Source organism: Chlamydotis macqueenii, chromosome 1, assembly GCF_036417535.1.
Source record: "Chlamydotis macqueenii isolate bChlMac1 chromosome 1, bChlMac1.mat, whole genome shotgun sequence".
NCBI lineage: Eukaryota > Metazoa > Chordata > Aves > Otidiformes > Otididae > Chlamydotis > Chlamydotis macqueenii.
In genome coordinates, this window is record NC_141556.1 from 196,434,825 (window position 1) to 196,457,327 (window position 22,503).

General features: G+C 41.9%; 1 protein-coding gene across 3 annotated transcripts in view; it reads left to right on the top strand.

Moving 5' to 3' along the window:
* LATS2 (large tumor suppressor kinase 2) overlaps positions 1–22,503 on the top strand; it is a 52,943-nt gene that overhangs the window by 21,644 nt on the left and 8,796 nt on the right. For 2 of the 3 annotated variants that reach the window (XM_086739527.1, XM_086739526.1), the window contains 2 exons: positions 15,259–15,391; positions 20,050–21,587. In XM_086739527.1, the coding sequence (XP_086595653.1) occupies positions 15,259–15,391; positions 20,050–21,587 (1,671 nt within the window). Of the gene's footprint in view, positions 1–11,299; positions 11,736–15,258; positions 15,392–20,049; positions 21,588–22,503 lie in introns of those variants that run through there. The other variant, XM_086739528.1, reaches the window with a different exon arrangement.

Genomic DNA, 22,503 nt, shown 5'->3' on the forward strand with positions numbered 1-22,503 from the left:
GATCTCAGAAGAAATATTGCTGTCTCTGAGTATTATTCATGCAACTGAACATGTGCTGTAATAACAACAACAACAACAATAATAATAATAATAAAGCCTGAAAAACAATTGCCATTTGTTCCCCTATCAAGTGACATGGGTTAAGAGTACTGGAAAAGAACAGTCTCCTAAAAGTTTGAGTAAAGGCTTGAAGGAGGGAAGTGAGGAACGTTGGTCCACTGCCAGGATTACTGGGAACTAGTAAGTGAATGTGCCAACATTGGGTGACTTGGTCAAGGGAATGGTTTCTTTCTCTGCTTGAGCCTTCTCAAGCTTCCTCCTCAGGCTTCAACTGTGAATGAAGTATGAGGGGAATCATGTCCTCTGCTCCACTTTCCTCCCTCTCCTTTGTTTCAGTCTAATCAAGTTCAGGCTTCTTTAGAGTTCAAAACACTATTTTCCTAAGAAATAGAGTTGTTATGGAACAGGTCCAATATCTTCTAGAGTCAGTGTTACAGGGTTTTTATTGGCTTGATACAGTGAGATTTTTTTTTTCTTCCTCCTGTGGTTTAAAATTACTTGTCTAACATGTTGATTTATAGCCTGTCATGTAAGACTGTTTCCCCTTGGCTATATCTTTTTAAGATGATCAAATGTATTTCTGAAAAATGTCCTGTTGCTGCCTTGAAATATTAGGTGATAACTGCACAAGTAAGAGAGGCTTGTTAAACCTAATACGACACCAACGCACAAAATACTGCAATTAAAAACTTTCTTAAGGCAGCGGGGCGGGGGGGGAGACAAAACTTTATGGTCTGAGATGTCACAAGCATATTCCCTTCACCTGGAAAGTGTGTAAGTTGGTGTGAAGGAAGGAGAGGAGACTCTTGGACTGGGGCTTCAGGAGAGCAGCTCTCAGTGGTTCTTGCAAGAGCCACCCATCTTCCCACATCTCCTCCCTGGTTCATTCCTGCAAGCCGTGCCAGCACAGTGTTTGCGGAGCTGAGCGGTGACTGATCGAGGAACTGATCCAGGTTAAAAATAACTTTTGGGGATGGTGGGAGGGACACAAGCACAATTGAGGGGTATGGCAGGGGGCACAGAAAGGAGCAGAGAAGTTGAGAGTGGTGGCAGCTGCTTTGGCTGGCAACCATCATCAGAGGAAATGCCGAGAGAAAGCTCAGCCTGTGCTCGCGTGCTCTTCTCCTTCCAGCTGTGCTCCAGAAACGGCCGTCTGCTCAGTGCTGTCTTTTCTTACTCCTCTCACCCAGGTCTTACTGCCCCAGTGAGCTGCTTCTGGAGTTAACCCTAGCTCACTTGGGTGAAAATGAGCTGAGTTAGCTTCAACAGCTAAATCACAAGTCTGTGCTAACTCAGCTGTCTCTGGCCACGAGCGGACCACAGTGTGGTCAGGCAAGAGAGGAGCAAGTGATGCCTTGGGCACAGGGAGCAGTGACAGGCATCCAGGGACAAGGTGGGAGTAGTTTTTTGCTGACACACTTGCAGCTGGAATACGAAGTTGTGAATGCTGAATGCAGTGGTATGGTTATTTTTCATGTTAGTGCGACTGATTTCATTGGTGGCTAATGGCAGATACCAATGTTAAGGGGGTGCCATTGAGGAGGATCTTGCAAGAGGATTTATTTTCTTACAACAACCTGAAATACATATCATAGCCTTTGCACATAAATGGAGCAAAGCGAGAAAGTTACTTCAGTACTCTGTGTCTTGACCGTTAAAGTGCGCCACTTGGCCAGCAGTCAACAGAAATAATGTCAAGGTGAACTGAGTAAAGATACTGCTGAGGAAATACCAGATAAAAAAGAAGACAATTTAAGAGAGGTATTGTGGAAACCTAGAAATAAATAGTTTTATGCTTTCAAAAGATACTTCTGAAAAGTATTAAGCAATAAAAGCAAAGCTGAACAGCTGTATTCCTTTCGGGTGTTCTATTCAATATTATCTAATATTTCTCCTCTACTCTTCTATGTTTAACTGGACTTGGATGTCTGCTTACAAGGTTCCTCTAGGATATCCATCAAAGTGTGTATTACCAGCTGGCTTTATTTCTATTTATTTATTTATTTTCACACTTTCTTTTCTCACTGAGCATGTGAAGCATTACCCTGGAGCAGAAGCAGTCTTTCATTTTCTTCCTGCTCTTGGTCAGTTTTGGGGACCCCGGTGGGCATTTCTCCCTCCCCCTAGTAGCTCCTGAGCTGAGGAAGATGCAGCTGCTCTCTTGGGGGAATTGTTTGCATCTCCGTGGAATCTTGTCCCGGTCAGCTATGTGCTAAGAATGTGAATAATTTTGCTGCGGCTGCTTTACATGTAAAAAGCCTGACCTTAAGATATTTTATCCAGCTGGGTTTTTTTTTTTCTCTTTTTCTTTTTTGCCTCTAGCAGTGGTAGAGTTGAGAGTTTTATCTTGCAACTGCAGAAAGCTGCAGTGACTAGCACTCATATAAAGCGTTGAGTACAAAGGGGTATTTTTGTAGTCTTAAAAATCATTAAGTGGCAGTCAGTGGTGTTTAGCAATTCTTACTTTTGGACCTGTAGTTTTACATGTGTATTTGATAGAGTTAATGAAACTAAGTGCTGCATGGAGACTTCTGGAGAGTGTCTAATGAGATCCCTAATGCTGCAGAGTTTTGAGTATATTGTATTAAAAGGTTGAGCATGTTGATTTTAAAGTGTTAAAAGCTGAGTGCCTTTTTCATATTTTTGAATGAATATTTTAAAAAGATAACATTGCAATTAATAACAAAAATTCAAAAATGCTAACAAATTTTAAAAGAATAATATTGTATGTAAAAGTTCTACATCTTCCTACTGATTGAACAATAAATATGCAAAGTTATCTTGCCCAACAACATTTGCGTTCTGCATATGTGTATGTATCTGTACCGAAAATATTAGGAATCTCAAGATAAAAGCCAGATGTTTCTTCAGTCACGTGAGACGTGCTGTGTGGGGCTGTGAGGCTGAGAGAGAAGTAGCCTTCATTGGTCTCACAATGGAGCTGTGTTTCTTGGTTTTATTTTTTTTTTCCTTTGTGACTGTGCATTACTGCTTGATGTAGTTTGGGGTCCCGTTGTAGTATAAATCCTCAAAGGAGAGAACAGTTCAGTGGTAATGCATTCCAAGCAGGTATCCTGGAGATTTTATAGTTCTATTAAAGTATTCCCCAGAGAAAAATTAAGGAGAACAAAACTCTCCTGAACTTCAGAAGGCTGTATCAGGAATACGCTTGAACCTTGTTTGGAAAATTTTGTTAGTATTTGAGCTTGAATATGAATGGATGACTTAATTTTACTGTCTTTACTTGAATTTTTCTTGCCTTGAAGGAAAGGTTTTAAAACACTTGGAAATTCTAGCGGTTTAAAACTGAAAAAAAACCCCCCTCATATAAACTTAAAAGGAGGGGAGAGGAATATCACTCATTAAATGTTAAAGTCTTATATTAAAATGAATACGTTTGCCTTAATTAGGCAGCACTCAGTAAAAATGACAGAGGCACCATTAACAGGGATAGATGCAAAATTCAATTTGTAGTATTGGGTATGGAGAAATGCAAAAAAGAAAAACAGTACTAAAGCATTGCAAATTTGCAGCACTGTGTGACTTTCTGAGGAACTTTGGCAGCGCAAAAATCTCTTCCAGTCTTTGACACAATTCTTTTCTGTGCTTTGGGGCTTTATTCCTGGACAACAAACTTCATAACTCATCTTGCTGAATCTGAATACCCAGTTTACAAGTCCCTTGCATCCAGTTTGACTAAGAAATCATTTGCAAGCTCTTTTATGCATAACTCAATGTGTAGGTATCTTTATAGTAGAAGGAAGAGCAACGGAAGGCACTCCTCTTAGTGTCTGTGGCCACTGAAAAGAAATACTTTGAAACACAAATAGCATTATTGTAAGCGTAATGCCAGCCAAAAGCACTTTTGGCTAATATGTGAGCAATAAAATTAGCAAACACATCACTTGCTGCTAATGAAGAGGAATAAGCTCATCATGAAAACTTCACTGAACTGCTATTCTATCCAGCTTGATTTACTTGCTCTGATAGAGTAAGAAACTGCTGTCTCAAAAAAAAAAAAAAAAAAAGGCGGGGGAATGTGGGCTCTAGTAGGAAGGAGTCACACTATCGTTCTAACAGCTCAGTATGTCAAAAGTGAGTCTGGAAGAGAGCAGGGATGGCCTGCTGCTGCTTTTGCAGCAAATGTACCCTGGTTACTGGTAAGTGTAAAATACTAAGACCACAAAACATCTCGCCTGAGAGAAAGAACCTCAAAGAACCCAACTCCAGGAGATTACTTAAAAGAGTCTATATAGTGGTTTTTAAACGGCAGCTGGCCTTTGCACAGCAAGGTGTTGCTTTTGCTGGAACTGCTATCTTAGTATATTTAGTCATTTAAGATGCATTGTGTGAGGAGTAGATTGGGTTTTGGTTTTATTTTTTAAGATTGCATGCAGTGTAGGGACACTCACTTGAACCCCCAGAGTGTAGAGCAGCAGATGCCATTTTTTGTTCATGGCTGGATTTCGGGCATGAGGATCCCAGTGCACAACTGGAAATGAAGCTATACTGGAATGCCTTTCTTAAAACAACAGTGCTGTTCTGCAGTGTGCTGCACCCTTCCCTCTAGGCTGGCTCCAATTCTGCCTCAACTTTGAAGGTGCCTTCTGTGTGTCTGAGTTTGTGACATGTTAGTGACATCAATAAATTTTGAAAGCAACTTGCTAAATTTTTTTTCCCCCAGTGACTCGTATTGGTTCTTTGCTGGGTGCTGCAATGTTTATTAATATTCTCAAATTGGCCATTAATACTTACATTAATATCAATGTCAGCACTGTTGGCCAAATTTGCGTGTTTCATTAGGCTGAGCCAAACGAGCGGAAATGGAGTAAGGAGGAATTAGTCTGGCTGAAGTCTGCCCATTCTCTTGAGCGGGAAAACTTTCTGATTGCATTGGTGAAATGTGCAGCACCTCTCCTGCTTTCTTGATGGTTTCCGTACACCTTACGAAGAAGTTATAGGAAAACACTTTTTGTTCTTCCTGTCTTTTCAAGCTGAATTCTGTCTTTAAATTGAGTTTCTGGATCCATTATTGTTTTCTGGCTGTTAATCTTACCAATCCAGAGGAAGGTTTCAAGCCAAGTGGCGACTGAATATTTGAAAGTTTTTGCCCAATGTGTATCTTCATCCTAGTTATAAAGTTTGTAACATCTGATATTGTCTGATAATAGCTTTTGGCAACCCTGCTGCTCAGTGCTGCTGCTGAAAGGATTCGCTGCTTTTTGCATCAACTCAAGTGCTTTACTGTTAGGATAAAGAAAGTAGAAGACAGGGAGATGGGAGGTGCTACATTCAAGACTTCAGCAACCGGAATCAAAACGCGGAGGCTTGGTAACAAGCTCTCCACTGGCTTGGACTTCTCTGCCCTATACAAAGGGTTTGATTTGGAGTACCAGATGGATAACTCTTGTTTGGCTTAGTATGAAGACAGGATGGCATGTTTGGTTACACCTCTAGTTACTGAAAAATGTGAACAGAAATGCAGAAGGGGTTTTCAGTGAACATCACAGGAAGATGATGCTTCTTGGTTTGGGACAACTCATTTGCTTATACTTGAATTTGTTTTCTAATTGCCCTCTGTTTCCTTCTCTTCAGAGTTCAGAAGCTGTTGTAGGATATTATGTTACCTTTGTAATATTAAAAGTATTGATTGATAGTGCCATGGCGTGGCTTGGCTTAACTTGTGAGAACAGGAGAAACTCTTAAGCTTTGCTGGTTAATGCAGGACATGTGGCAGAGGCACTGTGTGACAGAGTGCAGATCACCACAGTGGCTGCCAGTCAGGAGGGACAGGAGTGAACTGGTGTCAAGGCTGAACCTGCTACGGACCGTGTCCAGAGGGTAGGAAGTTCCCTGTTCCTGTAACCAGGGAAGTAGAACAGCACCTTTGGGAATCATAGAATCATAGAATCACATGGTTGGATGGGACCTATAAGATCATCTAGTCCAACCGTCTTCCCACTACCATTGCTGCCACAGCTACTAAACCGTATCTTGTAGCTTCTCATCAAGCCGCCTCTTGAACACTGCCAGGGACGGCGACTCCACACACTTGCATGTGTGCGCATGTGCATTCACACATGCATGAAGTAAGCAAAGCTCTTCCATGTTGCTCTGTAACTTAAAACTGATGGTGGAGTAATTTATAAATGCTGTTTATATAACATGATTTTGCCTCAGTATAAGATTTCTGAATTAGCATATAATAGTGCTCCTGGTTTGACTTCCCTCTGCTTTAGTACTCTAGAGCTGAGGAAAGATGAGGAGAGATTTGTACAACTTTTCTGTCTTTTGATGCACCCACTGTGGGTCAGTTGGTTAGACTGAACTCTAAATAGTTTAAAGAGCTCTCTAATGAGCAGACTTAGAGTAATGAGGAACAGTTATGGCTGTATATATACAATTATTTGTTCTGTTTTGAATTAGAAATCCTTTTTAGAATAGGATTCTTCATTTGTGTTTGTGTAGGGTTTATGTTTGGTGCAGAAGGCTTCGGGTGCCATCACAGTAAAAAGGATTTTATGCAGCCAGGAGATACCTTGAGCAGTGAAGACATACAAATACACACTTTTCCCTCTCCTTTATTTTACCATTAATACAAACGTGGCCTGTGAAATGCGGTATATAGATAATCCTGGAGAACTACATTTGTTCAAAACTGAATGCTCTGAGTTGACACTCCTTGCACATCTCTTCTGATGTGGGACCTGAAGCAAAGTGTGTGCTTTCCAGAATAGGAACTTTTTGTACTTGCGGAGATATTACTGCTGCCTATTACTGTTGGCCAAGTTTGATTGCTAAATCAGGAGGCTGTGCTCCTTCAGAAGCTGGGAGAAAGAGTGTGAGCCTTCAGAAAGCGGTCTTAAAGCCTCTGAGGTAGGCAGCAAGTCACTGTGTATCTTGGGTGCTAACGGTGTCACTGTCTCCACCAAATATCTAGGGAAACTAGGCTTCTACCACCAGCTCTTCAGCCGTGGATGTGCTTTTCCAAGGGCAGCAGGGGGATAGGGAGGAGAACAGGCTCTTTGTCACTGCCCCTCAGGTCTATCTATCCACTAAGGTGCCTCTGTGATGGGGCTCTATGCACTTGGCTCCCCTTCCTCTCATGTCTGCGTCCTAGTTGAGACAGAGCAGCTCAGCTCTGTTCTTGCTTGCCAGCCAGTTTGGAAGAAAGGGTAAAAAAAGTACTATTCACAGCCAGTTTTGATTATTCTCACTCCTTTTTCACTAGTGTTGTTAATGCCGTGGCCCCTCTGTTTTCTTGCCTTATTGTAATTGTTCTTTCATAGCACTTGAGCTTCATGCAGAGTGCAGGTTTGCTCCCCGGGGCAGGACCTCTTTCAGCACCCTGTAGGCCTTCCCGTTTCCAAATCCTTTCCAGAGTGCCTGACATGCTTCCAGAAACACTATAATAAATGTATATATAAATATATAATGAAATTGCTTGTCTTTTCTGATTGGTGACACAAATAAGAGCCTTATTGCTTCATGAAAGAAGATGTCATGTCTTTTTTTTAATACGTTGCTTTCAAAGGGCTCACAGGCTTACCTGAAATTAGATTAAGTTCAACAAAATCACATACACGGCTGTGTACACATTATACAATATATTCACGTGTGTCTGTACCTATGCACACCTACTCTCTGGAACATAGCAGGAATTGTCTGTGAAATATTCTGACTGAATTTGAAAATTGACATTGCAGTGCATGTTATGTTTTTTCTTTAAACAGATTGCATCTCTTGAATAGTTCAGCAGAGCTTCTTGAAGTGTTTACATACGCACTCTTTGTCTGGTGATGCCTTGCTATAAGTACTCCATTCATTTTACAAGAATTTGTTTGGAAAAATGTTGAGCAGCCATGCTTGGTTTATTTCCAAATGTCTTAACTTTGGGACCTTGGATTGGCTTATAGCTGAAGTTCATCTCTCTCCTTTTAATGCAAAGAGCCGTATTTGAACAACTCGTGGAACGCAAGAACTGTAGTGTAAAATGGCAGGCGTCCTCTGTGAAACACCCATGGCTAAACACAATGTGTCTTACAAGGAGCTGCAGTGGGGGAATGTACTATATGAGTTCAGTTAAAAGAAAAAAAAAAAAAAAAAAGAAGTTCTATGCTGCTACTTGATACAAATTACATAGTGTTAAAAAAGTATTTTGATGTAACTGGTACCTTTTGAGACACCTGTGAAGGGGATTGTTTTCAGAGATTGTATCACTTTGTGTTCGCTCTAGGGCTAGTAAAATACAAAAACTAACATGATAAATTTCAAATGTTGGTTTCATTTATCTGATTCATTGCTTGCTTTTTAGTTTTACAGAGCTGTTTTAAATCTGAAAATATACTGGAAACCTTTTGAACAGCTATAATATTGATCAGCAAAAGATGCTTCTCAATCTCTAGTTACTTTTGGTTTATTTTGCCTCATGGAGGCATAGCCAGAGGAAATGTGCTGTATCCCGTGGCTTTGAGGATTAAGGTAATCTTATTTCAGCATTGGTTTGTGGTGATAGCAGTACAAGTGTTTCTATCCTGGAACCCAGGAGAACTGACACTGTAGCCCTCCAGCATTTTTTTTGCTACTACTCCAAGTTGAATATTTTGGGCTGGACTTAATTACTTCAGTAATAAATTGTCATACTGCCATAAACACAACAATAGCAGGACCCCATTGTACTGGATGCTGCACAAACGCAGAGTAGTAAATACGCCTGCCTGCTGTAGGTGACTGTCTAAATCAAGACTAACAGAGTTTGAAGGCAAGCAGAATGAACAGTGACGTACCAGTGAACGTCATGCTAGTTTTATTTTTTGTTGGTTTTTGTGATGGGACATTTACCAGGGCATTGCCTCATTTCCAAAATCCTCCTTCTTTATTTTGGGCATACTCCCTTTTTTAGTTCTTCAAATATCCCTTGAAAATGTTATATAAAAACCTTCTCGTTGAAGTTGTTCCTCACCTGTAATTCCGTGTTCTTAATTTACAGTTCAGTTATTTTTTTCATATGTTGATGTGATTTAACTTAGTGAATCTTACATTTCATCACCTATCCATATTCTTTTTCTGTCTGCCCCAGCTTTATGTACTACAGAGTGTCCATTCTGCGTACTTCTTCCATTAATAAGCCTGCGGTTTTTTGTTGTTGTTGTTTTGGTTTTTTGTTGTTGTTTTTTTTTTTTTTTAAAAAAAAAGCACTCTGACAATATGAAATAGGAACGCACAATCGGTGCAAAGCAGGGCTGGAGCGTCTGACCGAAGTAATGGATTACCTTAAGTGCTGGAGTGGTACCAGAACTGAAAATAAATCCAGGACCACGAGGGGTAGAAATACTGCTAGCAAGGACTAAAACCTGGGATTAAGGCCCCAAACTCGAACTTCCTCTACTGAAATCAACAAAGAAAAAGAATGGCTTTACCGCAAGATAACTTTTCCACCGCTGTTTGCACATCATCAAGAACGGTGTGTGCAGCTGTTATCAAAACCATGTCCCATGTCTTTTTTGATACAGAGGTGGGCCACCATAGCAATAAAGAGAATGAAGAGCCTGTTTCACAAGAGAAAACTAAAAGAATGTGGTTTGTTTAGTCCAGGAGGTCAAGCTGCAAGAATGCCTTAGATTGAAGGGAGCTCACTCTCCCTAGATAACAGCAGGGCTGCTTGAAGTTAAAAGACAATCGAAACCAAAGGCAGAGGGAATAAACTGATGCAGCGTAGTTTAGGCTGAAAGTAAGAGGGAGGTTTATCACCGCCAAAGCAGTATAGCTTTGGAGGAGCTTTGTAACAGGAGCAGTGGAGGCAGAAAACTCTTAACTAGCCATGGGGTTGATCTCCATTAGTTTCTGAACGGGTTATGTGGTTTATGAATGCACTAAGTGATCCTGTGGCTAACAAGTGGGCGCCCTTGTGCCCGCTGGGTCTCTGCCAGTGCTTATTTCCTCCTGCTTTTTTGATACACTAAAACTGAAGAGCGCTAATGATTCTCAGGAGAGCTTCTTAATTATGTAGCTAGAATATTTTAATCAGAGTTATTATAGTTGGACATGGCAATTTGTAGGCAAAATTTAGCCCCTGGTGTTAGCAACCTGAAAATAGGCAAAACAAAGTAGAGTCCAAATTTGATGAAGTGTCCAACTAGAGAATAATTACAGGTAGAGAATATTACAAAATAAGATTATCTGTTCTGTGGGGCTGCAACAATCCTGACAGAGCATATTGTACATATTGTTTCCTGAATTTCTTAGGTTTTGCATGTTTAAAATCATGAATGAAAATTCCTACAATGGTGGGCTATCACAGAAAGGTTCATAATCAATTCTGGATCATCTCTTCTGGCTTGAGCTTTAGCTTTTTCCTTCTGCAGGGAACCTGTATCTGTTTCCTGCATCTATTGCCCATCCTTCTTTGTGAATGGAAAGCAAGTAATTAATTTTTTTGTTGTTGTTAGCAATTAATTGCCCTTGCCAAATCGCGGAAGACCTATTGTGTCCTTTAGACACAATGTTCTTGGGAAAAAGTCTTACTTATTGTAACCTCTTGTGCAATCTTCACTTGGATGATAAATACATCTTGGCAACTAGGAGCTTTCTGAATGAAAAATGTTGCTGGACAACCCTATGGTACAGCAAGAACGCAAGCCCCTGCCAGTGCCGGTGGAGCACAGCCAGGCGGGAGGGTAAAATGGGGAAAGCCTTTTACATTGCCTGCGGAGCACAGAGTGAGATGAAGTCTGTATACGCACACATCCAAATATCTGTTTGCTATCAGACAAGGATTTCTTGAACATCTGAGCTCAAAAGTAGCCTTCCTTCTAGCAAAATCTTGAAATCTCCTGAAAAGTTGCCTTCTACCAGTGCAAGGCTGTGGAAATAATGGAGAGCATGTTGACCATGCAGCTGTCTGGTTTGGGTAGGAAACTATGGAACTAGCTGAGAAACACCCTCGCCCTCATTTTTCTCTATGAACCCAGAAATTTGGGATCCTTGCAGAGTTACCTTAATCTGCTTTGTGGTTTGTGGCCTGACTTCAGTTTTCCATTAGATTTCTTCAGAACCACAGCTGACCACTGAAACCCCATTTTAATATTGCAACTGTAATGTTAATTAAAAAATTATTAGAGTAAATTGTAAAAACGCATTTTCCCCTTGTAGCTTTTCGCCTTTTCTTTTTCTGGTTTGTTTTTTCACCAACAGCTGGTAATGTCTGGAAGCGAAAAGGTGCATAAAAGCCCTGCGTGGAGAGATGTGTGAATCCTCCAAAGGGAATACACAGAATGCAAAGAATGAGTTGGGGCTGGGACCGCTCTGTTCCCTTGTGGTTTATGTGCGCGCTGCCAGTGGCTTGTGTTTCTCCTTGCAGCCTGACAGCTGGCTGTGGGGTTAGCAGAACGGAGCCAGGTTTCTCAAACCATACTGTGGCTGACAGCTTTTGGCCTGGTGAAAAGGAAACGATCCAAAGCGGAGGGCCTGATGCAGTATACCTTGCAGTTAATGGAAACCTTTGTCGACCTCAGTGGGAGCTGGATTTGGTCCTGTGCCTACTTGAATGTTTTGGCATTGGATATGGCTCCAAGTGGATTTTTTTTTTTCCATGTCTCATTTCTGGTCTTTTTTTCCTTCTCTTTCTAAAACATTCTTACCTTAGAGTGGTGTAAAATCAAGACAGCTCTATCTGTGTCAGTGTAGCTGTGCACTTTTATCTTTGCCCAGTGTCTCTCCTCTTCTTTCCTCAGCCCTTCTACAGTATCAGTTTGCAAGATTTTGGCATTGATTTCTCCTCTTCTTTTTCTTGAGCCATTCTGCTGCTTCTCACAAACCCTCTATGTCACTTAAGCCTCTGCTGTCCAACAAGTGTAATTACTGACACTGCTTAATTCATCTTCTACCCTTCTTCCCATCCTTCAGAACAGCCCTTATATCGATTTCCAGCAAATGCAGCCCAGGCTCTGGCCCCTGCTGCCAGCGGGGAGCCACCTTCCCCTTCAGCAGGCTCCTGGAGGCCAGCCCTTTGCTTCCTTGTCCCAGCCATGCTCCCTCGTTCAGCAGAGCTCATCGATGCGTTACGTATGGGAAGGAGAGGGCCACCATGCTCCATTAGCCAGAGGTCACCTTGGGCACAGAGCACATCCTCAGTGAGCCTCAGCCATGCATCAGCTTGCCCCCCATCCCTAATGAAGAGGTACTGGAATGAGCAGAGCCTTCTTTATGTGGCTGCCAGAGAGGAGAGAGCTGTGGGCATGGTGAATGGCGATGGGAAAAACAACACACAGGTGACCAAAGGCCATCTATAACAGTGCTGGAGCTACTTGTTGCTCTCCTCTCTCCTGGATTATCACATGTCCCCAGAGCAATTTGTTTCCTGGGTGGAGAATGATGGTTATACGTGATCTGCCTATGAGAAAAACCCTTTCCTTCTGTATGTGGAATGTTTATTTTTTGTTGGTTGCTCTCCATTTGCTTGGAGATGATGTGAAGGTTTTGAGAAACAGCATGAGAAACTGGGGTTATTTGTGTCTCCTGATAGCTACAGGGGAAAGGGCCAAAGTTATGGGATGGTGTACAGGGGAATCACAGGTGTTCTTTTGAGCCACAAAAAAAAAACCCTTCATTTTTTCCAGTCGTAATGTGAATGCTAAGCAAACAGGGTATGTAATGAGGAAACCCTTTGGAGGGTAGGAGCTGACCTAATGAAAGATGAGCCTGGAGCACAGGCCTGCTGCACTGGGGGCTTGCAGGGGCGAGATTGCCAGCGACACATCTGCCAGCTCCCAAGCTCTTGCTGACTCTCCTAGGTTATCATACAGTCCACAGTGAAATGTATTGGGCTTTTCCCCTTCCCATTATTGCCAGTGAAGTTTAAATATAACTCCCCTGACATATCTGCTGAAAGGTACCACATGCGACAAGTGTCATTTTTACTCTGCTTTTCTGACATAGGCGATGGCAAAAGAGGAGAACAGTAGTGCCACAGTATAGGGTGGGGGGAGGAAGGATTGTTTTCAGAGATTGTATCACTATGGTGGTAAAAAACTAACCTGTTTTAGCCCCTTTGAACTGTATACAGCCAACACAGCTAAGAGAGGGAGAAGTGGATTATATGGGCTGTTTTATTAATCATTAAGATAATTGTTTACCAAGCATTTATTCTCTTGATACTCCATTGCAGACAAAAATCAAAAAAACCTCAACATCCAAGCCAGCCCAGATGTGTGTATGGAGCACGTTTGATTTAGGAAACTTTAAGGCTTGTGATCTAAGGCTAGATCCAGCTGGTGTAAATGGGCAGAGTGTGTTAGCAGCCGTGTGGAGCTGGGCTGTAAAGCCCGGAGTCGCTGGATGATGAGAATGCTGAGCTCTAGGATGCAAATTTGCTAATACTTTAGAAATGTATCCAGAAGAAGAAAAAAGAAAGAAAGAGAGGAAAAAAACATTGTGGGAAATTCTTTCCTTCATACATAATAGTTTTCTGTTGATTTAAAATTGCCCTTAGTAATGTGTTGATGCCAGTGAAATATTTCAGCTATAGGAAATGTGAAACCAACTTCTGCCTTTCTATGAATTATGAGTCATAAATTGTATGAAAGATATTCAAACTTGCTATAGCTATTCCCCAAGCAGAACCTCTGAGTAATGGAGAAAATGTTGCCATTTTGGGGGGAGTAGGAGGGGACTGAGCTAAGCGAAGCAAAATGCCAAGTGGCAGCGTGTGGCTCTGTGCTAAGTGTGAACTAGTGTCATCTGAGATGATCCTCCCTTGCTAAGTAAACAGTCAGTGAGGATGTTTCATGTGCTTGCAGTTCAGTCGAGCAGAGTTGCTCTTTGCTCCAGATGATCTGGGAAGAGGGCATACATATTGGGGCTACCTGACTGCTAGCCAGTGCGCAGAACTGCCCCGTGGGAGAGTGCTGCGCTTGTGCCCACCCAGCCGTCACATCTGCAGTCGGTAAGCCAAGCCAGCAAGGCACAAACTCCATCTGATTCAGCGCTCAGTGGGCAGGTTGCAATGATAGAATTCCCCTAAAAATGGCAGTAAAGTGGCAAGATAATAGGATACTGACATTTGCAGACAACATTCATTTCACCCAACTTTAGCCATTTGAGAGCTAGGAGTCCCGTTCAAATTAGTCCTCTCATATTCTATCACAAAAGGTCAGTTTATCTCCTGTTATATCTTTGGGTTTTTTTTTTTTGTGAATGTTGTTTTGGAGGTGATTATAGAAGGGTTCTCAGCAACTACATTTGCCTAGTATCTAACCTTTTGATGAGTGAAGTTCAGTGAGTTGAATTCAACATTAAGGCTCTGCATTTCAGTTTCTCCATCATTTCAGAAAAGACTATGTAGCCTTGTGAGGATTTGTGAATTTTGCTTTGCAACCAGAGGCTAAAGTAATTGTTGAAAGGTATTCTGTATACCTGAGCTATAAGTAAAAGTATAAACAAACTGCAGGAGAACATGACTTGCTGGCTGTAGAGCAGGGGATGCTAAGCATGGTTGTGTTGGAGTAGTTTAACTAGAGTATTCATATTTGCCCCAGTTTTAGTTTTCAGGTTGTGTGGCTGGCATCCATATTAACTTCTCAGTGATGGATGTGTGCCCAATAAAACACAACTAAAAAGACTAACAAAGTGAAATACAGTTTGGTGTGCCTAGTAATTTTCCAAACAGATAGTGAACGATATCCCAGCTGTTCTGAAAACAGCAGTCTGTCTTCCCCATTGACTCTAGTGGGGCCAAGAGTTGCTCAGCAGAAATCAGTCCCTGCCTAATTAGCTTCTTATGGCATCTGTGAAAGTGTAAAGCTTTTCCTGTGTTCAGGTGTGACTAAGAGACATGCTCTCAAATACCAAAAGCTAAATATTTCATTCTGTTTCATCCTGTGTCAAACTATGCTGCCTTTTCCAGACCTGATTCAAAGCTTATTTTAAGGAATCTTGAAGTACATGTTCCAATTTGATACTTCTTTAATTGCCAGAGTCTAGCTATGTTGTGTTTTTTGTTATTTTCTTATTTTAATTTTTGAGTTGTATAAGGCATGCAAATGTTTTCAAAATATGAGTCTGTTTGGCTTCGGGCAGCTGTGGTCTGGTATGAATTATAAAATGTTTCTATAAATGTAAGAATGTTTACTGCTTTCTAGCCTGCAGTACAGTGCTTGGGTTTTGTCTCAATGTGATTCAGTTCTTGTTTGCTTTATACAGGAGATGGCTGTCCGAGCACTGAAGCAGACGGGTAGCAGAAGTATTGAGGCGGCTCTGGAGTATATCAGTAAGATGAGCTACTTGGATCCTAGAAATGAACAGATAGTACGTGTAATTAAGCAGACCTCACCAGGTAAGCATGAACTTATTTTTAAAATTGTATTGTTCTTTCTTGCAAGAAGCTGTTTTTAAAAGTAGAGTCGTTGCTGGTAGGAAGTAGTGGATTGGCAGTATTCAGTAGTACTCTTGTAGGAGACAGTGACGCAAACATGGCCCTGCAGGGTGAGCTGGGCCTCAGGGCTGGAAGCTGAACACAACTCACCTGCTTTGCAAGAGCACATTTGTAGTCCACCTTCTTAAACATAAAGCTGTTTATCCTTCAGTGCAGATCACCTCAGTCATCTCAAGTTTACTGCAAAGTAAAAGTTTGTACATAAGTAATTGCTATGGAGTTGTGAGATAGCTTGCTTCCCAGGAATTCATTCATGTTAACATCCTTGTAAGTACACTACAGAAATAGCTTGGGGCAGGATAACAGAAGCTTTTCCAGTCATCCCTGCTAGTCTGCTTCAGTTCTGTTTCATGTAAATTAGAAAATGGGAGGATTTGGGCCCTGCCTATGCCTCATCTACGAACATTAGACCACAGCTGACAAAAGGCCTTGCAAGAGTTGTTTCCATTCAGGCATTAGCACTTACAGCACTGCAGAATGCTTTTGTTCTGTGATCAGGATACAGTCTGCTTTGGATGGAGTTTGTTGCTGTTATCTTCTTTCAGTTTCAAAAGTTGTCCAAGCAGACAAATAACCATCCTCTGACTGGCTGAACTTGTGTGATGACACAGTGTTACATGGTGCAGAGGGGTTAGTGGATGAAGGGTTGAGTGGATTGGAGAGCTATTGTCACGGGCCTGTTTCATTGGACAAGGAACTTCTTTTGGGCCAGTGACAACATTTAGACTTAAAAGGTCTTGTCTGTGTTGGACTAGTTGAAGCTAACAAATCCATTCAGTCAATCTGACTACAGTAGTACAGACCTCTACGTGTGGTCATAAGTTGAGTTTACTAAGTTAAAGTGATACCACATGACAAATTTATCTTCTTGGCCACCTCAGCAGCCCCTTCCTTCTTGCCTTATGGTCAAATTGAAAGCACATGTTGGGAAGGGTGTTAAATTTGGGGTAGTTGATAAAGAGGTGTGTCCAGAGATGAGGAAAGCTGAAGAAGAAAAAGCCCAATCAGTTTACAAAGAGAAATCCCTGGACAGGCAGGAGGTCTTCAGTAAAGCTACTTCTTTGCTGGGGAACCCTGAGGGTAGCCACATATAGGGAAGATGGAAAGGGAGAAGGATCTCATTTTCTAGGTGGTCACTCTGAGGAACAGAGCTTCAAATGTGTGATGGAGAAGGGTGCGTGTTTCTGCCCTTTCTATCAGTCTTAGACATCTGGTTTTATTATTTGGGGAAATTCTGGAAAACCCTAAGAAAATGTGTCCTAGAGTGCTACCCTGCAGGATGACCACCTGACAGACAAGGTAGTACTGGCCATTTTGCTATTTGGACAGCAAATAGCTGTCCTAATATGTGTAAAGATGTGGCCTCAGCTGAGCCTTAAGGAGAACTTTAAAGAACTTTCACAGAATTACTGAACTGTATTTTGCTTTGTATTATAAAGGCTTTACTCCTTAAAGTGAAAGAACACACCCAATCCTTCCTCTGAAAGGGCTGCAAAATCTTTCTAGGCTATCATTTGAATTACTCAGTTGTCTTTCATCTGTATTTGGTTTTGCTTTCTTAACATTCCAATGTATGCAGCTGTTTTGAATACTTAACTTTTTGAGCTGAAAATCCACATTTAATTTTAGGATACACAGAATGCAAAACTTAAAAACCATGCAATTGATACTTGCCTGCCTGAGGTGCCGCAAAATAATACTGATTTATTTGGTATGTTTATGCTAGAATAGCATAGGTCTCCTTTAGTTGATTAGGAAGCATGTAATGCTACTTAGGAACTTTTCATTTGCAGTTTCAGAATTTAAATCTTCTGGTTTGAATTCCATATACTATAGAAATACATTTTCAAATTATTCATAGAATCATAGACTCATGTAATGGTTTGGATTGGAAGGGACCTTAAATACTATCTAATTCCAATCCCCCTGCTGTGGGCAGGGATACCTTCCACTAGATCAGGTCGCTCAAAGCTCCATCCAACCTGGCCTTGAATACTTCCAGGGATGGGGCATCCACAGCTTCTCTGGGCAACCTGTTCCAGTGCCTCTCCACCCTTACACTGAAGAATTTTTTCCTCATATCTAATCTGAATCTGCCCTTTTTCAGTTTAAAGCCATTATCCCTTGTCCTGTCACGACATGCCGTTGTTAAAAGTCCCTGCCCAGCTTTCTTGTAGGCCCCCTTTTTGGTACTGGAAGGCTGCTATAAGGTCTCCCCAGAGCCTCTTCTTCTCCAGGCTGAACAGCCCCAACTCTCTCAGCCTGTTGTCACAGGAGAGGTGCTCCAGCCCTCTGATCATCTTTGTGGCCCTCCTCTAGACTCACTGCAACAGGTCCATGTCCTTCTGATGTTGGGGACTCCAGAGCTGGACACAGTACTCCCAGTGGGGTCTCACGAGAGTGGAGCAGAGGGGCAGAATCACCTCGCTCGACCTGCTGGCCATACTTCTTTTGATGCAGCCCAGGATGCAGTTGGCCTTCTGGGCTGCAAGTGCACATTGCCAGCTCGTGCTGGGCTTCTCATCAACCAACACCCCTGAGTCCTTCTTAGGGCTGCTCTCAGGCCATTTTCCACCCAGCCTGTATTTGTGCTTGGGGTTGCCCCGAACCATTCATTTTTGTAGTGCCTTATATTCAGTGGTAAAGCTAACAAAGAGTTTCAGCATACTGGCCAGAGTCAAATAAAACTTACCGGATAGTACTGTGGGACAGAGAGCTATGTAGAAAAACAGATGATGCCATGAGTATAGTTGATTAATCTTAAGAATACACTCTGATCTAAAACCTTCACAGGGAAGAGATAGTCATAACAGTTACCGTGTTGGATAGGAATGTGTGGGGGGAAAAAAAAAAATCTGCAACTACCATGTTTGGTATCTTCACAAATCCAAATACTCCTCCATCAGACCAGAACAGACTTAATAGTATAAAACATAGAACATGGGCATCATATCTCTCTTGACATCAGCAAGATTCCTTGCACAGCTGAAGTGTGTATCCCAAAGGAGGACAATTATTGCTGCTACTTTCCTTCCTGGCCTCTGATAGGAAAAAGCAAAGTTGGTTGGTCCCAGAGGCTCAGTATGAATACTAGTGACAGTGATGACATACAGGTCTTAGGGCTGCCTCCCACCTCCAGGCCAGAGTAGCCACTTCTTAGGATGCTTTGGATTGCCACAGCCTCATCAGTGAATCTCACTGTGTCCCAACAGATGAACTATCAGGGAGTGCTGTTACAAGTACAACCTTGATAAGCATGGCCTTGTGGGGAAAACTGCCGATCACCGATTTCATTTTAAAGAACACTGATTTTTTGTCCAACTTGATTCTGTTTCAAAACATTGCATTGTTTATTAAAGTATAATTTCGTATAGAGGCAACATCTTCAGTGTGGAGAGATGGTGCATAGACCTTTCTTAATAACATGTATGTCCTTGTGTGGCTATGTATAGCAGGGCTTATGTGTACGCAGGTGAGAAGTCAACAGCTATGCTCAAGTGTGCTGCATCTGGTCCAGCTGGGACATGCTGTAATACAAATAATCAGGAAAGCTTGCAGTCCAGTGTTCCAGCCTGTTAGAGCAGTACAACTATTCTTGTGGACCTTGTGAAGTCAGGATTTTAAAAGGAAATTGTTCAGGCTTATACAGGCCATGTCCTGTGATTTGTGAAAGCTAAAGAACCAGAGGGGGAACAAAAAATAGCGACAGCACAGAGTCTCCCCTTGTCTTTTTAGCACAGCCAGTGCTTTATACACCTGCAGTTTGTCCTCAGATCAAAGAACTGATGAAAAGTGCCATTGACACTTCCAGTGTAGGAATGCTGCTATCTTGTCTCTGCACATTTCTTCAAGCTAAAATTAACATGTTGACACCCTGAAAGATTTGTCTTCCAGACAGATGGAAGATGAGTAATATGAGGGGATACTCTGTGTGTCTGACATGTTGGAAAGAATACAAGACAAACTGTATGATGCCTTTTTTTCAAATGAAGGAGAGGGAAGCAAGGATTTTTGAGAAGGATGGAACAGAGAGAAGTAAACAGATCCCCAGCGTGAGCAGTGAGCTCACTGTACAGAAGATGTAGACTATGTGATGACCTAGTAGCTTATAGTAATGTTGACTTTAAGTTGTATTGACAGTCCTTCTGGAAGCTTTTTTTCTCCCATTGGTGCTGTACTTAACCCCCTGCTCTGCAGCTTCCTCCTGTCCGTGAGTAATGACTGGTAATACTGATCCAGTTTTAAAAACCAGGCTGCAGTGTAATCTGATGATTTCATAGTTAAGGAATTTGTGCATCTATTTTCATTATTTGGTAGAACTCCCTGATGATTCCTGACATGAGCAGTGTTGTGAGCCAGTAGCTCGTTATCAGCAGTAATACCTGGCACCTATAACTTTAAATGTTCAGAGTGCTTAATTTAGATTTTGGAAGGTGTTTTTATAACACATACCCCCTACGCAGTGTGCATGCATGTGTGTGTATAGATGGATGAGTAATGCAAAGTAATTGGTTCACCTGAATTGCTTCCTAACATTCTTCTGTGTTCTTTTTATAAAGGAAAGGGTATTGTGCCAAATAATGTAACCCGCAGGCCAAGCTTCGAAGGATCAAACGAATCCTTTCCGTCCTACCATCAGATCACTAATGCAGCCTATGAAGGGACAGGCTTTGGAGCAGAAAGTGCAAATATGCTTGCTGACGTTCCAAGGCCATACATGGACTATTTAATCTCTACTTCGCAGCCTACAGCTATGAGTGCTCCTGTACAGCGACCCTCTGGAGTAGGCACTCATAGCACACCAACAAGCCATCAGCAGAAAACATACCCTGCAAATATCGAGTCTTCTGTGATTAATTATCCAGTGGCTAATCACAGCAGTCAAGCTTTGCAGCTGCAGGCGTCCCATGGCTCCAACAGCCAACATTACAATAGGCAGCACATGATGGTGCAGGGGGAGCCTATGGGATATGGTGTTCAGCGGAGTCCATCCTTCCAAAACAAGATGCAGCAGGAGGGAGGATACACCAATCTTCCAAATAAAGGGGCAGTTGTTCAGAATAATTCTGGTCATGCATTTCAGCAGGCACCAGCCAGCCTGTATATGTCACATTCTCATCACAAACAGACAAGTCCTTCTTCTCATCAAATGCATGTGATATCCAGAGGTCCAGCCTTTGCTAATGATTTTTCAGACAATCCACCACAAAATCTATTAACTCCGTCTCGAAATAGCCTAAACATGGACCTCTATGACATGAATAATCCTCAAGTTCAGCAGTGGCAGGCAGTAACACCATCACGCCGAGATTCTTTACAAAATCCAGGAATAGAAACATCTCCACGGCAACATGTATCCTTCAGACCTGATGCCACAGTGCCAAGCAGAACAAACTCCTTTAACAACCACCAGCAACAGCCACAAGTAACAGTGTCTATGAGACAGGTTGCTCCAGGGAAACCTGATCCTTCAATTACATCTCCAAATACAATCACAGCAGTCACATCTGCTCATATTCTCCAGCCAGTGAAGAGCATGCGAGTGATGAGACCTGAGCCTCAGACTGCAGTGGGACCTTCCCATCCTGGTTGGTTACCTGCGCAGGCACCGGCTGTGGATGGCTTGGAGATCATTGAGCAGCATGTGCAACCTGTTGGAGCAGCTAATGCCTATCAGCTAGATGTGGATTATGGTAACCAGGAACTGCGGTGTCCACCACCACCTTATCCCAAGCATTTGTTAATTCCCGGTAGCTCTGAGCAGTTTGATATCAACTGCTTGTGCATGGGCGTAGAGCAGACCCTCCGTGTAGTTCCCAATTCAACGTGCAATAAGGTAGAGGAGAACAGTGAGCGAAATGACAAAGGCAGCAAGAACACTAAAGCTGAAAAGCCAAGCAAGGATAAAAAGCAGATTCAGACATCTCCAGTGCCTGTGCGAAAAAATGGCAAAGATGAGGAAAAGCGAGAATCCCGAATAAAGAGCTACTCGCCTTTTGCTTTCAAGTTCTACATGGAGCAACATGTAGAAAATGTCATAAAGACCTACCAGCAGAAAATTAACAGAAGATTACAACTGGAGCAAGAAATGGCTAAAGTAATTATCCTTGTTTTGTTATAACAAAAGCTAAGGTGGTCCAATTGATCATTACTATTTTTAATCAGTCAAGAAATTTATAAAGGCAGACTCCACTGGAAGTAGTAGGTATCCAACACCCCCTATACCAGACTATTCTCACTTAGAAGCCTGGGTGCAGGTCTAGGAGGCTGTTTGAAAAACCTGAGATGTGAAATAATGTGTCTTCATACCAGAAAAGTAAAATGAAACAAAAGCACCTCATAATAGGAAAGTATTAGGTTTGCTTAGGCAAGAATTCAGAAGTCAGGTTTGAGGCCGAGATAACCCTGGCAGTATTTTTTTTGGCAGCTCTTGCAAAACTCTGAAAAAGGTTTTCTCTTTGCTCCAGTTTTTCCTCCCTGTTCCATGGTAGCCACTCATTCAGCAAAGTCATGGTTCAACTTGGCAGTGTATTCACTGTGCCATATTTTCAGATGAATATGTAATACTTGACTGGAAGTTGTCTGTTCAGCACATGTAAGTAATAATATCGTGCAAGTAATCATATCTTGGCCAACTTGAACTGATTTTGGGACCCTTGCTGGAACTTGTTCTAGAAGCAGGTCTTGGGGAGATGTACTTTTTGAGTGAGCAAGCTTCTTTCGTGCCTAAGTGCAGCTCTCAAACCTAAGCTCATTCACTAATAGGGCAGCTTAAAACAAAGCTGCCAAGTTCTGTTGGTTGCCCTAGCAGTTTTGTTTTTAATTTTTAAATGTAAAAGTTTTTTCCCAGGCATGACTAGAATATGACTAGTCTACTTCTGTATTTAAGGATAAACTCTAAAGAAAGCTATTATTAAGGCATAATGGATAATAATTAACTGTCTGATCTTCCCTAGCACAGTCAGTTTCCAGAGTCAATTAATTTGATTCTCACATTACTCCGGAAAACTCAG